General features: G+C 39.8%; 1 protein-coding gene across 1 annotated transcript; it reads left to right on the forward strand.

Annotated features, from left to right (window-relative positions):
- Positions 1-6,548: 6,548 nt before the first annotated feature.
- On the forward strand, positions 6,549-12,379 carry plk1 (polo-like kinase 1 (Drosophila)). Its single transcript, XM_023266773.3, has 11 exons — positions 6,549-7,228; positions 8,205-8,373; positions 9,021-9,165; positions 9,259-9,352; positions 9,466-9,691; positions 9,839-9,881; positions 10,057-10,154; positions 10,266-10,343; positions 10,823-10,977; positions 11,147-11,329; positions 11,476-12,379. Exons 1-11 carry the CDS (start codon positions 6,866-6,868, stop codon positions 11,662-11,664), a joined length of 1,743 nt encoding a protein of 580 aa, XP_023122541.1. The 5' UTR covers positions 6,549-6,865; the 3' UTR covers positions 11,665-12,379.
- Positions 12,380-14,624: the final 2,245 nt, after the last annotated feature.

Raw genomic sequence — 14,624 nt, forward strand, 5'->3', positions numbered from 1 at the left:
TTACAGTTATTTGAATAGAATGGAGTGTTTGCTAATATTGATAGCTGTGCTTTTACGACCACATGAGGTCAATCTGTTGTGACTGAGCCACTGCAGGTTCATGAGTACGGTACTTTTTAACAAAGTGCTTTAAATAAGACCAGTTACATAAGGCAGCAGAAAATGCTGACGTTTATTCAGTATCACCAAACTACATGAATTCCAATGTCTCTTCAGTCACTTTGAGATGTTTGAATTCTTAATGTCCATCTGAAGAGTTATCATAGGAAACCATTAACTGAGATAATTCCACCTGACTGCTGGCAAAGAAGCCGCAACGGCCTCCAAAACAGATTTTGGTTGGAGATTTTTTTAAATGTCTTTTTTTCACAGTGCAAAACTTTGCTATAGTGCCATCATATGGACAGCTAATGGAATATGAGAGAAATATTCATTACCATCTGTAATTTTTTAGGCAGGGCTAGTTATATATATATATATATCATGTTGTCTATGGTTGTAAAACTGAAAACCTGGTCTGACTGGGGTCCTTTCAAATCAAAACTCAAAACCTTCCTGTTTGAAATGGCTTTCAATACCTAGCGGCATGGTGACATTTTATCATTTTATTTCTTTTAGATGTTATATCTTAGTGCTGTTTTATTGCTGTGTATTTTGTTGTTTTATTGTGTATTTTACGGGCTGAACAGTGTTGTGGTGGTTAGCTCTTCTCGCCTTGCAGCTAGAAGATCCCTGGTTCGTTTCCCAGCCTTCCCGGGATCTTGGAGTTTGCATGTTCTCCCTGTACATGTGTGGGTTTCCTCCCACAGTCCAAAAATATGCTATGGTTAACTGATTATTCTAAATTTGCCCACGAGTGTGATTGTTTGTCCTATTTTAAGTTACTGTATTGTTTTTAAGTAGTTTTCTTGTTTTTTTACTGTGAAGCACGTTGGTCACCCTTTGGGCTGTTGTAAAGGGCTATAGAAATAAACTGATTGATTGATCTATCAGAGTGATTGAACTCTAGTGATGAAGCTTCATATTTATTTATTTTGTGTGTGTGTGTGTGTGTGTGTGTGTGTGTGTGTGTGTGTGTGTGTGTGTGTGTGTGTGTGTGTGGTTTGAACAATGCTGTGACTGATAATGCACTGTTGACGTGCTTTTGTAGCATTATGACTCCCCCTGTGGGTGAAATGTGACCTAGTGAATCAGTAAAGCTGTATTATAAGAAAGTGGAAGTGTGTGGGAACGACAGCAACTCAGCCACCAAGTGGTAGGCCACGTAAACTGATGGAGCGGGGTCAGTGGATGCTGAGGAGCATAGTGCCAAGAGGTCGCCAACTTTCTGCAGTCAATCGCTACAGACCTTCAAACCCTTCGCTTGCAATAACTGCATCTATCCTGTGATCCACTGGCATCACCAGACTTTTGCATTCTTCTTTTGTGATGCTTTTCCAGGCTTTTACCTCAGCCTCTTTCAGCTGTTTTGGGGTTACTCCCTTCAGCCTCATCTTTAGCGGGTAAAATGCAGCTCTATAGGGTTTAAGTCTGGAGATTGACTTGGCCAGTATAACACCTTCCACTTCTGGCCCCTGATAAAGTCCTTTGTTGTTCTGGCAGTGTGTTTTGGGTCATTATCTTGCTGCACGATGGAGGATCTCCCAATCAGTTTGGTTGCATCTTTCTTTAAACTGGCAGATACAATGTTTCTGTAGACTTCTGATTTTGCTTCTTCCACCATGTGTTCCGTCATTGATGAAGATTAATGAGCCATGAATAAGAAGCCATACCAGCCCAAGCCATGACATTACCTCCACTGTGTTCCACAGATGAGCTTTGGGATCATGAGCAGATTTTTTCTTTCTCTGACTTTAGCGTCTCCATCACTTTGGTAAAGGTTCATCTTTGTCTCATCAATCCATAAAACTTTGTCCCAGAATTTCCGAGGCTCATCTCTGTACTTTGTGGCAAATTCCAGCCTGGCCTTCATTTCATTTATTTATTTCGAACATGCAATTTAATAAAATTCAACGAATGATTCAAAAAACAACAAAAATAGTCCATCATGCTACTCATATAAGGAGAATGAGAAGAAACAAAAACTTGAACATGTTCGAAAGGGAGTGGGAAGAAGTTAAAACTTATTTAATCCCACCCCTAAATTCATTCATCCATTCCAATCAGTTCCATGAAAAATATTCAATGAAAAACAAATTCACCACCAATAATTTAGCTTAGGCAAAAAAAAAAATAATAATAATAACTTAAACACTATACATCAATTAATCAGCTGCAAATCAATATTACTGTGCCCCCTAGTGGTCATTATGTTCATCTTCACTATACCTTCCAAAAATTTTTTGTTTGTATTTATATTTAAACTGGTTGATGTTTGAACATTGTTTCAGTTCCATCTCAAGTATTTTTTCCACAGCCGTACTCCATTTATTCCTATTCTTCTTGCTGATGAGTGGTTTGCATCTTCTGGTGTAGCCTCTGTACTTTAGTTCATGAAGTCTTCTGCCAACAGTAGATCGTGATACCTTCACTCCTGCCCTCTGAAGGTTGTTGCTGATATCACTAACAGTTGTTTTGGGGTCTTTCTATAGCGCTCACAATGTTTGTCATCAACTATTGCTGTTTTCCTTGGTCTACTCATTTAATGCCTGTTACTTATTACACCAGTGGTTTCTTTCTTCTTCAGGACTTTCAAAATTGTTGGACTGGCTATGGCCAATATTTGTGCAATGGCTCTGATTGATTTTCCATCCTGTCTCAGCTTCACAATTGCTTGTTTTTCACCCATAGACGGCTCTCTGGTTTTCATGTTGTTTACACCAACAACTGTAGAGGCAAAATGAGTCTTTACTGTTTGAATAATCAATGTACACCAGGGCAATAAACACACCTGTCAGTCATATGTTCCAATACTTTTGCTCTCATGAAAAATGGGTGGGTTAAAACAAAAGGTGCTGTCTTCTAAGTTGTGTATCAGATCCAGATGTAAATACTTGGAAACATAAGCTGAAATGTTCATCTCTTGTCACATATTCATTGTATGATGTCAAACCCAAATGTTTTCAGTCTACAGCAGTAATAAAAGAACTTGCCTCACTGTTCCAATACTTTTGGAGGGCAGTGTAGGTGATATTGAGCTGAAAAAATAAGTCTTTATGATTACACCATGAAGCAGACTGAGAGAATGTCAAGAGTGTGCAAAGCTGTCATCAAAGCAAAAGTAGACTACTTTGAAGAATCTAAAATATAAATCATATTCCGGTTTGTTTAACATTGTTTTGTTTACTACTTAATGTTTTATAAACAAAACATCTTCATGCAAAGTGACATCCTCAAGTGATTTAAATGACACAGTCACAGAAAAAAAGACTCAGCTTCAGCTACAGAGTTATGACCATGAAAAGAATCATCTTCATTTTTCTTTACATTGCTGCTGAGGGAGATAAAGGAAAACATATTTTTATCCTGAACACTTTCACCAAATGTGGCGTACACTTCAAAGTCTGGTTTCTCAACCTGTAAGTCAACCATAAATGTTTTGTTTATGTAAACAAGACAGAGCCATGCAAAGTCATGTCCTGAAGTGATTTAAATGACACTTAGTGAAGAGACAGCCACAGAAAACATTCTCAGCTTCAGCTACAGAGCAGTGACCATGGAGAGAATCATCTTCTTGGTTTGTCTTTGCGTTGCTGTTGAGGGAGATATAGGAAAACATGTTTTTATCGAGAACAAAGAAACCTGGTCTGAAGCTCAGGCTTACTGTCGACAATATCACACTGATCTGTCTTTTTTTAATAGTCAGAGTGAGATAGAAAAGCTTCCAAGAGCTGCAAATGGAAATCTTGTCCCAGGATGGATCGGCCTTTATCGAGATCCCAACAACAGAACTGCTTGGAAGTGGTCAGGAGGGGGACACATTACATTCCAGAACTGGGATATTGGAGAACCTAATAATTATTGGGGCGATGAGAACAATGCAGAGATCCTTTCGAATGGAAAATGGGATGATGCCAGGGGCAGTAATTCCTACTCTTTCTACTGCGTGGATGTGACTGTGGTGGAGGAGAAGATGTCCTGGGAAGACGCTCTGAGCCACTGCAGAGACAAACAAACTGATCTCCCCAGTCTGCTCTCTGAGACCGATCGGCTTCTGGACCACAATGACATCAAGCACAAGAACATCAGTGAGCGGGTGTGGATGGGTCTGCGTTTCCTGGGTGACCGCTGGATGTGGGTGAACGGTGACCCTCTGGAATATGAGGCCTGGTCCCAAGAAGGAGGTCAGGACCACCAGTGTCCAGTCAGGAAACGCTGTGGAGCTTTAACCAAAGAGGGACTGTGGGAGAACTGGGACTGTCAAGACAAACTCAACTTCATCTGTGTCTGACACATTCTGGAGAGACAACAGATTCACTTAAACATATACTGATACTTAGAGAAATTCATCTCAACTGTCATTTGTTATTTGCTTTTCTGTGATCAGACTATATTCATCTCTAATTTTCCAGTTTGGTGGTTTGTATTTGTCAGGTGAAGGGTTTTGTGTTTCATGGCCTTGTCTTGTGATGTAAATTAGAATCCATTGTCAGAACATTTGAATAGATCAGTGATTTTCAAAGTATCCTCTGGCGACGTTGTTACAGTGCTGGTTAACATGTTAACTGGTTCACATTTTGACCTTTTCAGCAAGTTATGATCAATAAATAAATCAAAAATATTCTCCCTCTGTATGTGTCATTTGTAATGAAAAGCGAAAAAAATCACCTTAAACTGGATCAAGCAGTTTGTCAGAAACACTTGTACACCTACTTGTTCATCCCATTGTCTGTTAAACACATAAACAACACATAAAATCATAGAATGACCAGCTGATGTACTGTTTGTTGTCACAGTTTCTTGGTCCTTGAACAGGACTCACTGACGTACAGTCTCTTCCGTTGTGTAGAGGATTGCGTGTCAGGATGGCCAGAAAGCCTGCTGGCTTGTATTCTGCCAAAGAGCCCAAGTGTAGCAGCACAACCTGGTATTTACAGCATTGTGCATTTGACAGATTATCATTATTACATGTATACTATGTGTTGACACATAGCAAAGCTTTTTCTGGATAACTGTATAGTGTGGTAGTGTGAGTACTGAAACGCAGCCTTGGACTAATTGAAAACATAACAACATGAGGTTCACAACACACACATATGGGACGTCATTAGCAGATCAGGTGCATATAATGTATAAATAATTGTGTTTATTGTTTTTAAACTGTAAGACAATGACCATTTTAATTTACCTTTTTCTTATTCATTGTGTCAGATAAGCTGCACCAAAACTATTATTCCCAAATAATGAGCTGTGTAACTTTGATGAAATAAGAGAAAGGAATAGTCTGTGCCTGTGAATACATTCTAAAGATGCTGAGATATTAACATTATAATATTGATAATAATCTGTATATTTATATTCTCAAAGGATTTTAATGTCCTGGACTTTAAATTACAGTGCTGTCGTAAGCTGTGTATTTTGACTTTATAAATGACATTTGAAATTATTACCTACATTTTCTGTTTTATTCAGGTTTTTGTTGTTATCATTCTTCTTCTTCTAATTATTATTCTTATTACTATTAGTTCCAGTCTTAGTAAAAGCAACAGCAGTAGTAGTAGCAATAATAACAGTAAAAAGCAGGTATTGTTCTTATAACTTTAAAAATCCAAAACATTTGTAAACAAAATCCAAGAACCTTAAAACGCAAACATGCACGCAACAAGTACAGAATTGACAGTAGGCTATATGAGTTTCATTAGTAGAATTCAGCTAAAATATCACTCCAGACTGGGCCTGTCAGTGTTATATTATTACATATAAGATCATATGTTTATGAGTCATGTAATTTTAACTGTATAATCTATTCCTATTGTGTAGATCAAGCTCTGACAAACCTAGTTACAGTCTGAAAGCAACATGTCCTACTGAAATGTAGTGAGTGAAGTGTTTATTCTCGTACATCAAAAACTGCATGCAAGCACAGCATTTGAATAGACTTATTTTACTCACTGATGACTTGTAAACAACTGGTGAATCCAACTCTTTTATACACTATGGTGAATCCACACTACTGTTCAGAGCAGCCTACTTTCCCTTTTCATTGTTTGGCATATTTTGTCATTTTTACTAAAGTATTAAATCTTTTTTTCGCTATAGCTACAACAAACATTCTACACAGTACCATTGTCATTTTTATTCCAGTACATAATTTCAAAAACATTCCACCTCAAACATTAAATCCACAACTTAAAAACTGTTTCGACATGTTGTTATTTAAAACCCTCTCAGACTACAATTCCCATCCGGCAGTTGTTACGGAAATCACGTGTAACCAGCGACCGGCGTTCAGCCAATCACACCGCGGAATGTGTCTTACTAGTTCGGCAATTGGCTATTTTTGCACCGATCTTCCCACGATGCTTTGCGGGAACGCCGTGGAATTCAAATCGGACGGACCAATCAGAGAGCGCCGTTCAGACCGAGGCAGCATTTTAAACTTGTAGCGGAGGCTGTTGTCAAAAGGCAGAACGGAGTAACGCTGCAGCCACCGAGGAACCAGCCTCAATTCACGTCCACCTCAGGTTTTTGTACATTTTCAGAGTCGTGTGCCCTGTTTTTTTTTATAGTTTAATCAAATGTTTAAGTAACGTTCGCGTCTAAAGTGTGCTAACGTTAGTTTTTATTTAAATTCAGAAGTTTATGGGCGCAAGCTAGCTTCCAGGGCTAAACTAACGACGGTTGTGGTGGGAGTAACAATATCTCGACTGCTTGAACGCCTTTGAACGTTTCTTTTAAAGACGCCGAAGAGTAGTTTAATCCAAAAATGAGTGCTGGTACCGCAAAGCCGGCGAATCCGTCGACACATGTCGACCCGAAATCGGCACCTCTAAAGGAAATCCCAGATATTCTGGTTGACTCACGCACCATGAGAAGATACACGAGGGGAAGGTTCCTTGGAAAAGGTGGTTTCGCGAAATGCTACGAAATCACAGATGTGGAGACGAAGCAGGTTTTCGCTGGCAAAATAGTGCCCAAATCCCTGATCCTGAAGCAGCACCAGAGGGAAAAGATGACCTCGGAAATCGCCATTCACAAGAGCCTGAATCACCCGAACATCGTGGGCTTCCACGGCTTTTTCGAGGACGACGACTTTGTCTTTGTCGTCCTGGAAATCTGCAGGAGAAGGGTGAGTGCTGAGAGAAAACATATCCTTTCACACCGGTGAGCACACTGAGGGCCGACGGTTAACCCTCCTGTTGTCTTCATTTACGGGCACCAAAAAATATTGTTTCCTTGTCTGAAAAAAGTCCAAAACTTCAGCAAAAAAATTCCCCAAATTTCTGAAGTTTTGCAAAACCTTCATTAAGAAAATTCCAACAATTCCTTAAAAGTTTCCCTTAAAAGTTTTATTAAAAAAAAAAAAACAAACCCAAATTTGGCAAGAAAATGCTTGTAAATATTTCTAAAAAATGAGTACAAATCTTCCAATAAAATCCTAAAAATATCTAAAGTGATTACATATATATCAGTAAAACTTCTAATATTTTCTTTAAGAACATTCATGAAAAAAAAATCAACCAAAATCCAGAGAATTTTTGCTGGATTTTGGTAGATTTTTTTTGTGAATATTCTTAAGAAACATTTTTAACATTTTTTTTCACCAAAAAATGTTCCAAAATTTCCCCAAAATGTTGAAAATGTGGACATCAGAAGTGTCACTGTGAAAATATATATTTTTTCCCACATTTTCAAACTTTAAAACGGTCAATTTTGACCCGCAGGACGACACGAGGGTTAACATGGCGGTCTCATCCATTGTCCACCTGGTGTAGTGTAGGGAGCTCAAACTGTGAGAAAAGTTCATTTACTTCTAAATACGACCACATCTCAAAATAGTCCTCTTTTGCTGTTGTTGATTACCCCCCCCACCCCCCCCTTTTTTTTTTTTTTTTTTTTTTTTAAAATACTGTAATCTCTCCAAATATCTGCTTTGGTTTCACTGCCCAGTCCATCCATTAATGTTTTTATCAAAGTAATTTACATTACCACCCCTCTCACAGCTGCATTACTGTCATAAAGCCCCTTTGAGACTGCAAGAGTGTGATCTAAAGAGTTTTATCCCAGGTTTTATTTCTCATCCAGGCAATTCTTCTCTATTTCAGTCTCTGCTGGAGCTGCACAAGCGCCGTAAGGCTGTCACTGAGCCCGAGGCTCGCTACTACATGACCCAGCTGCTCAAAGGTGTCCACTACCTGCACAACAACAGAGTCATCCACAGAGACCTGAAACTGGGCAACATCTTCCTCAATGATGACATGGAGGTCAAGATAGGTAAATACCTCAGAAGTTAACTGAGTCAAAATGCTGTTGTCATTCCTGATGCAGGTATAATAAATACCAACACTCACAAAAAAAACAGTTGATTTACAAGTAAAGAATAGGGCACACCCCAGTCCACACATCAGCAATCTGACTATGCTTTCTGGATGAATACTATCTCAAATCATCTCATTCTTAAATGTGCAGAAAATCGACACATTAACGTTCATTTATCATGGAAATTGAAACAAAAATGTGTTGCTCCCAGAACAGTTTAGGCCCAGAATACATCTGTGATCTGTTCAGAGAATACAAACCTAGCAGGGCTCTTAGATCCAAGGACTCAGGTCAGCTGGTCCAGGCCAGAGTCTGGACTAAACATGGAGAAGCAGCATTTAGCTGTTATGCTGCAAACAAGTGGAACAAACTGCCAGTGGAGATTAAACTTTCACCAGATGTAGACACTTTTAAATCCAGGTTAAAAACATTTCTTTTCTCATGCGCCTATACATGAAATCTGCATGGTATCTTTTAACTCTCTGCACCTCACTGTAATGCTCTTAATGTTTTATGTAAAGCACTTTGAATTGTCTCAGGCATGAAGGGTGCTATACAAATAAACTTGCCTTTCCTTGCTTCACTGTGTCTCTCTTGTCCAGGGGACTTTGGCTTGGCCACTAAGATTGAGTTTGATGGCGAGCGGAAGAAGACCTTGTGTGGAACACCCAACTACATTGCACCTGAAGTGCTTTGTAAGAAAGGTCACAGCTATGAAGTGGATGTCTGGTCACTGGGATGTATATTGTAAGTTTGAAAACAAAGCCCACCAGGAAATGGCATCATTCCACATGATTCAGCACAGTTGTCTCACAATCCTCCCTGTCTTTGTGATCTCAGGTACACTTTGCTGGTGGGTAAACCCCCATTCGAGACCTCCTGTCTGAAGGAGACCTACAACCGCATCAAGAAAAACAACTACACCATCCCTTGGGTAAGCTGATTTACCAGAGCACACAATGTTCCATCAACAAAAAAATGTGTGTTTTTGAAACATCTAAGCTGCCCCTCACTGTTCTCATAACCTGAATTCACAACTCTGTGCAGCACATCAACCCAGCTGCGTCTTCGCTCATCAAGAGGATGCTGCATGCTGATCCTGCCCAGAGGCCCACAATTACTGAGCTACAAGCGGACGAATTCTTCACATCAGGCTACACTCCCCTACGTCTGCCCACTACTTGTCTCACTGTGCCCCCACGGTTCTCTATTGCCCCCTCCACGGCCACAGAGCTCAGCCAGAGGCGCCCCCTGACTGCAATAAACAACAAAGGTAAAGATCCAAGCAGTGTGATGTACCAAAGAAGCCTTTAGTCTACAAATGATTGAAATATTGTAGTTGCACATGATATAGAAAGACAGTAACTGAGACTTTCCATATAATGATGTTTACAAGAATATTAATGATTTCTCTTTGCAGCAGGGACAGAGAAAGTGGATGTGAAGGACGAGCCTGTGTCAAGGTGAAACTTTTGAGACTGAAGTGCTCATTTTTATCCTAAAATTCAATCACACACAAATAAAATGTTGCAAAAAGACCAGATGTGACAGTGATGAATTGGTTTTTGTGTCATGCGTTATTTTTTGAGAATCATATTTTCGTGTAGATAAATGTTTTGTTTCGTATTCTGCTTGTAGGGAGGTTGAACCATCAGAAAACCACCTGAAGGACATGTTGCAGCAGCTCAACAGCATCATCGCCACCAAGCCCTCTGAGAAGGCAGTCATTCGCCAAGGTATGTGCAGACTTGTGTGTTTTTAAGCCTGTGTTGCAGATTTCAAGTTTGTATTCTGTGTGCCTGTGTCAAAACTATATACAGAGATTTTGTGTCCTTTCCTATTTCCAGAGGAGGCAGAGGATCCTGCGTGCATCCCCATCTTCTGGATCAGTAAATGGGTAGACTACTCTGATAAATATGGATTGGGTAAGCATAGCTGCTCTTGTGAAAAAAAGGACATGAAGTAATTTACAGAATCAAATTGCAAGAATAATCTTTTGGGGGTTTTTTTAGGCCTTTTGTCTGAATTGGCACCAAAAGCACAGCTGAGATACAACAAACAACTTTAAATAACATTCAAAGATGCTTTGTCATTAACCCAGGAGTTTGTACTGGATACAATTTATTTTCAAATGCATCATTTGCCCATTGTTTAGTTTGATCTGGATATGCCAGCTGAACTTCCTTTATGATATTCACAACCTTTACCGTTTAGTGTAGATGCAGAATATTGGCTTGTGTCAGCTAATGATTAAGAATTGCTGCAATGAAATTCCAAAATGTATGTCTGTGGTATTGTACTGCCAGAGAGTACTAATAAGGTATTTTATGGCTGTTAAGTGTTAGATTAGTAAATATCCTGGTATAAAAATATCACTATTAAGAGTTTCAAATGTGTGTTCCAGGCTACCAGCTCTGTGACAACAGCGTGGGGGTTCTGTTCAACGATTACACTCGTCTGATCATGTACGCTGACGGAGACAGTCTGCAGTACATTGACAAGACGGCGGCTGAATCCTACCTGAGCGTACGCTCATTCCCTGCTTCTCTCAACAAGAAGGTCAGGAGTTAAACCTTCTCTTTGACTATTGAATTTTTTTTCGTCTAGGTTAATAGTGTGTGTGTGGTGTTAATGGCATGATGCTTAATAAATTCTTATTTAGGTAATGTCCCAATTTATACACTGTTCTTGTTCAGGGACTAACTCTTGTGTTTCTCTCCCCATGTAGATAACTCTTCTGAAATATTTCCGCAATTACATGAGTGAACACCTGCTGAAGGCTGGTGCCAACATGGCGCGTCGGGAAGGCGATGAGCTGGCTCGGCTACCGTATCTCTCCCTCTGGTTCAGAACAAAGAGTGCCATCGTGCTGCACCTCACCAACGGCACAGTTCAGATCAACTTCTTCCAGGTTAGATGCACCTCAAATCACCTCCCACCTGTGTCTTTTAACTGTCTCACATTAGCTGTTGAATACATTTTTTTTTTTTCTCCCTGTCTCATCACAACTTATGAGCAAATTCTTAACTTGTGTTGTTATTAACTGCTCTGTTCCAGGACCACACTAAGCTGATCCTGTGTCCACTGATGGCTGCAGTGACCTACATCGATGAGAAACGAGATTTCCGCACCTACAAGCTGTCTCTGCTGGAGGAGTTTGGCTGCACTAAGGAGCTGGCCAGCCGCATTCGTTACGCCAAGCTCATGGTAGAGAAACTGTTAGACAACAAGACTTCTGCTAATTAATCCAGCTTTTCCCAAGTTTTCTGTCTGCGACTCTCACAGGACAGGATGCACATTTTAAAATCCAGTGTATTTAATTGAAGGGTCACCGTGTAAATGCTTCGTTTAATTCCAATATGAAAATTACTCCAATGTTGTACAAACTGAATTTCAGTCTTTCAGCCACTCATTTTTATCTTTCTTTACTCCCGTTAAAAGAAATCCACTCCAGCTCTTATTTCAACCTTCTTAATGAAGCCTTCTTTTGACAGACATGTTCTTGCAGACATAATGGCTGACAGTTGACCGTTCAAATTAGTTAGGGGACAAAAAGGTGAATCTTCCCTTTGTTCATATTTATAATTTTGAACTTGAAACTAACTTCTCAAGGTTCTCTCTGCCTCTTTGTTTGAATTTGTTCATGCATCAGTGATACCTTTACATCTATAGCTGAGTGGATAAAATGTGTGCTGAGAGCTGTCTTTGTGGAAAGAAACTTCTCTGGTCTGCTTCTCTAGTTTGTCTGTTTTATCTGTGTTGTATGTAGAGAAATGGACCATGTTATTTCATCTTCATCATGTACATTCTTCCTGTAGTCACATTTTATTCTTTTTAGAAGTCTATCCTAAATGTTTTCAACAACATGTACAAACTTGTACATAATGCTGAATATGCATACATGTTGTAAAGATGGTTTAATTTTACCCAGGTTTAAATAAAGACTCTTGAACAGTATAAATTATTTTGTGTGTTGTTTGAATTTGATATACAGTCACTTACACACCCACTCACTGATTATGCATAACATTATGACCATGGAAAGGTGAAGTGAAAAACACTGATTATCTCTTCATCATGGCTCTTGTTAGTGGGTTGGATATATGAGGCAGCAAATGAACATTTTGTCCTCAAAGTTGATGTGATAGAAGCAGGAAAAATGATTTGAGCGAGTTTGATGAGGGCCAAATTATGATGACTAGATGACTGGGTCAGAGCATCTCCAGAACTGCAGATCTTGTGGGATGTTTCTGGTCTGCAGTGGTCAGTGTCTATCAAAAGTGGTCCAAGGAAGGAACAATGATGAACCGGAGACAGGGTCATGGGCAGCCAAGGCTCATCGGTGGACGTGGGGAGCGAAGGCTGGTCCATGTGATCCGATCCAGCAGAGGAGCTATTTTTTGCTCAGATTGCTGAAGAAGTTAATCCTGGTTCTGATAGAAAGGTGTCAGAATACACAGTGCATCACAGTTTGTTGCTTATGGGGCTGCAGACCAGTCAGGGTGCCCATGCTTGCCCCTGTGCACCGCCGAAAGCACGAACAATGGACACATGAAGATCAGAACTGGACCATGGAGCAATGGAAGAAGGTGGCCTGGTCTGATGAATCACATTTTCTTTTCCATCATGTGGATGGAAAAGAAATGCCAGGTGCATGTGCGTTGCTTACCTGGGGAACACTTGGCACCAGGATACACTATGGGAAGAAGGCAAGCCAGCGAAGGCAGTGTGATGCTTTGGACAATGTTCTGCTGGGAAACCTTGGGTCCTGCCATCAAATATGGATGTTATTTTGACATGTACCACCTACCTAAGCATTATTGCAGACCATGTACACCCTTTCATGCAAACTGTGTTGCCTGATGGCTGTGGCCTCTTTCAGCAGGATAATGCACCGTGCCACAAAGCAAAAATGGTTCAGGAATGGTTTGAGGCGCACAACAAGTTTGAGGTGTTGACCTGGTCTCCAAATTCTCCAGATCTCAATCCAATCGAGCATCGGTGTGATGTGCTGGACAAAGAAGTCTGACATATGGCGGCCTCACTTCACAACTTACAGGACTTAAACAGTCTCTTCAGGGTCCGTGTATATTTTGGCAATTTGATTTTCCGTTCTGAAACGGGTATTGAAAAACAAAAAACGAGTGGTTATTTGATTATCGTTTTAAAATACAAAAAATAAAATTGAAATACAAGGCCTTTTTTCTTTTCATGGTTAAAAAGGGATATACGAAATTTTAAAAATGCTTTGATGTTCATGTTATATTTAGAATAACAAAAAAAAATAAAATCAGTAAGAGACAGAAACGAGAAAAGGTCCGTTTTTTCATTTTCTGAGACCGGAAGTGGTCATCAGCAAGTGTGGAGCCAAACGACAACAAGATTCTCAGAGGGCGGAGCAAGAGAGCAGTGATTGGTCAGACTGACTGAGAGCCAGAGAGCAGTGATTGGTCAGACCGTAGATAATATAGAAGACAGCGCACTAACGTATCTAGTGTATGTATATCTATAGTCGGTACGTCTGGTAGCATCTCTGGCTGCTGTAGACCTTGTTTTTGGAGTAAAACACGGTAAGAAGATAAATACTTCTACCCAGTAGCGTTGTTTTGTTGTACGTTAAGTCAGCGACTTGTGAAGAGTTGTGTTTTGTCGTGTTTGAGCAGTTGGTCCGGACGCGTTAGCTAGCTAAGCGGCTAAGTTAGCTAGCGGGCTAATTAACACAGGTGGCTAACTTCTCTAACTCTCTGAATCTCCATAATTTCATTAAATTCCTTCTCTCTTCCACTGCTCAAGTTCAATCCAGTATATAAAAAGTGACATTAATAGTAAATAAACTAACAACCAGCCATTGTATTTATTTATTATTGCATGTATTTGTAGTAAAACATGAGTTGAAACATCCTACTTTTGGATCTAGAACTGCACAAGCCGTTCATTTTCAGTCACCTGACGAGTTAAACTCCCCTTTTTATGTGAGGTTGAAGCAGAAAGTCTGAGTTAACAAAGAAAGTTCTTTATAATTTGCGATACCTGTTATCTCTGACTGAGGCTTTAGTTTTTGTTGAGCCGATTTACACGTAGAAACTTTGTTCAGGAAGATTTCTCAGTAGCTCAGAGGACAGGCTGCTTTTTACACAACCTTGTAAGAGAATGTCTGTCAATGCTTTCAGCAGAATTTAGAAACACAACACTTCCTAAACAGATAT

This window comes from Amphiprion ocellaris, chromosome 4, assembly GCF_022539595.1.
Source record: "Amphiprion ocellaris isolate individual 3 ecotype Okinawa chromosome 4, ASM2253959v1, whole genome shotgun sequence".
Taxonomy (NCBI): Eukaryota; Metazoa; Chordata; class Actinopteri; family Pomacentridae; genus Amphiprion; species Amphiprion ocellaris.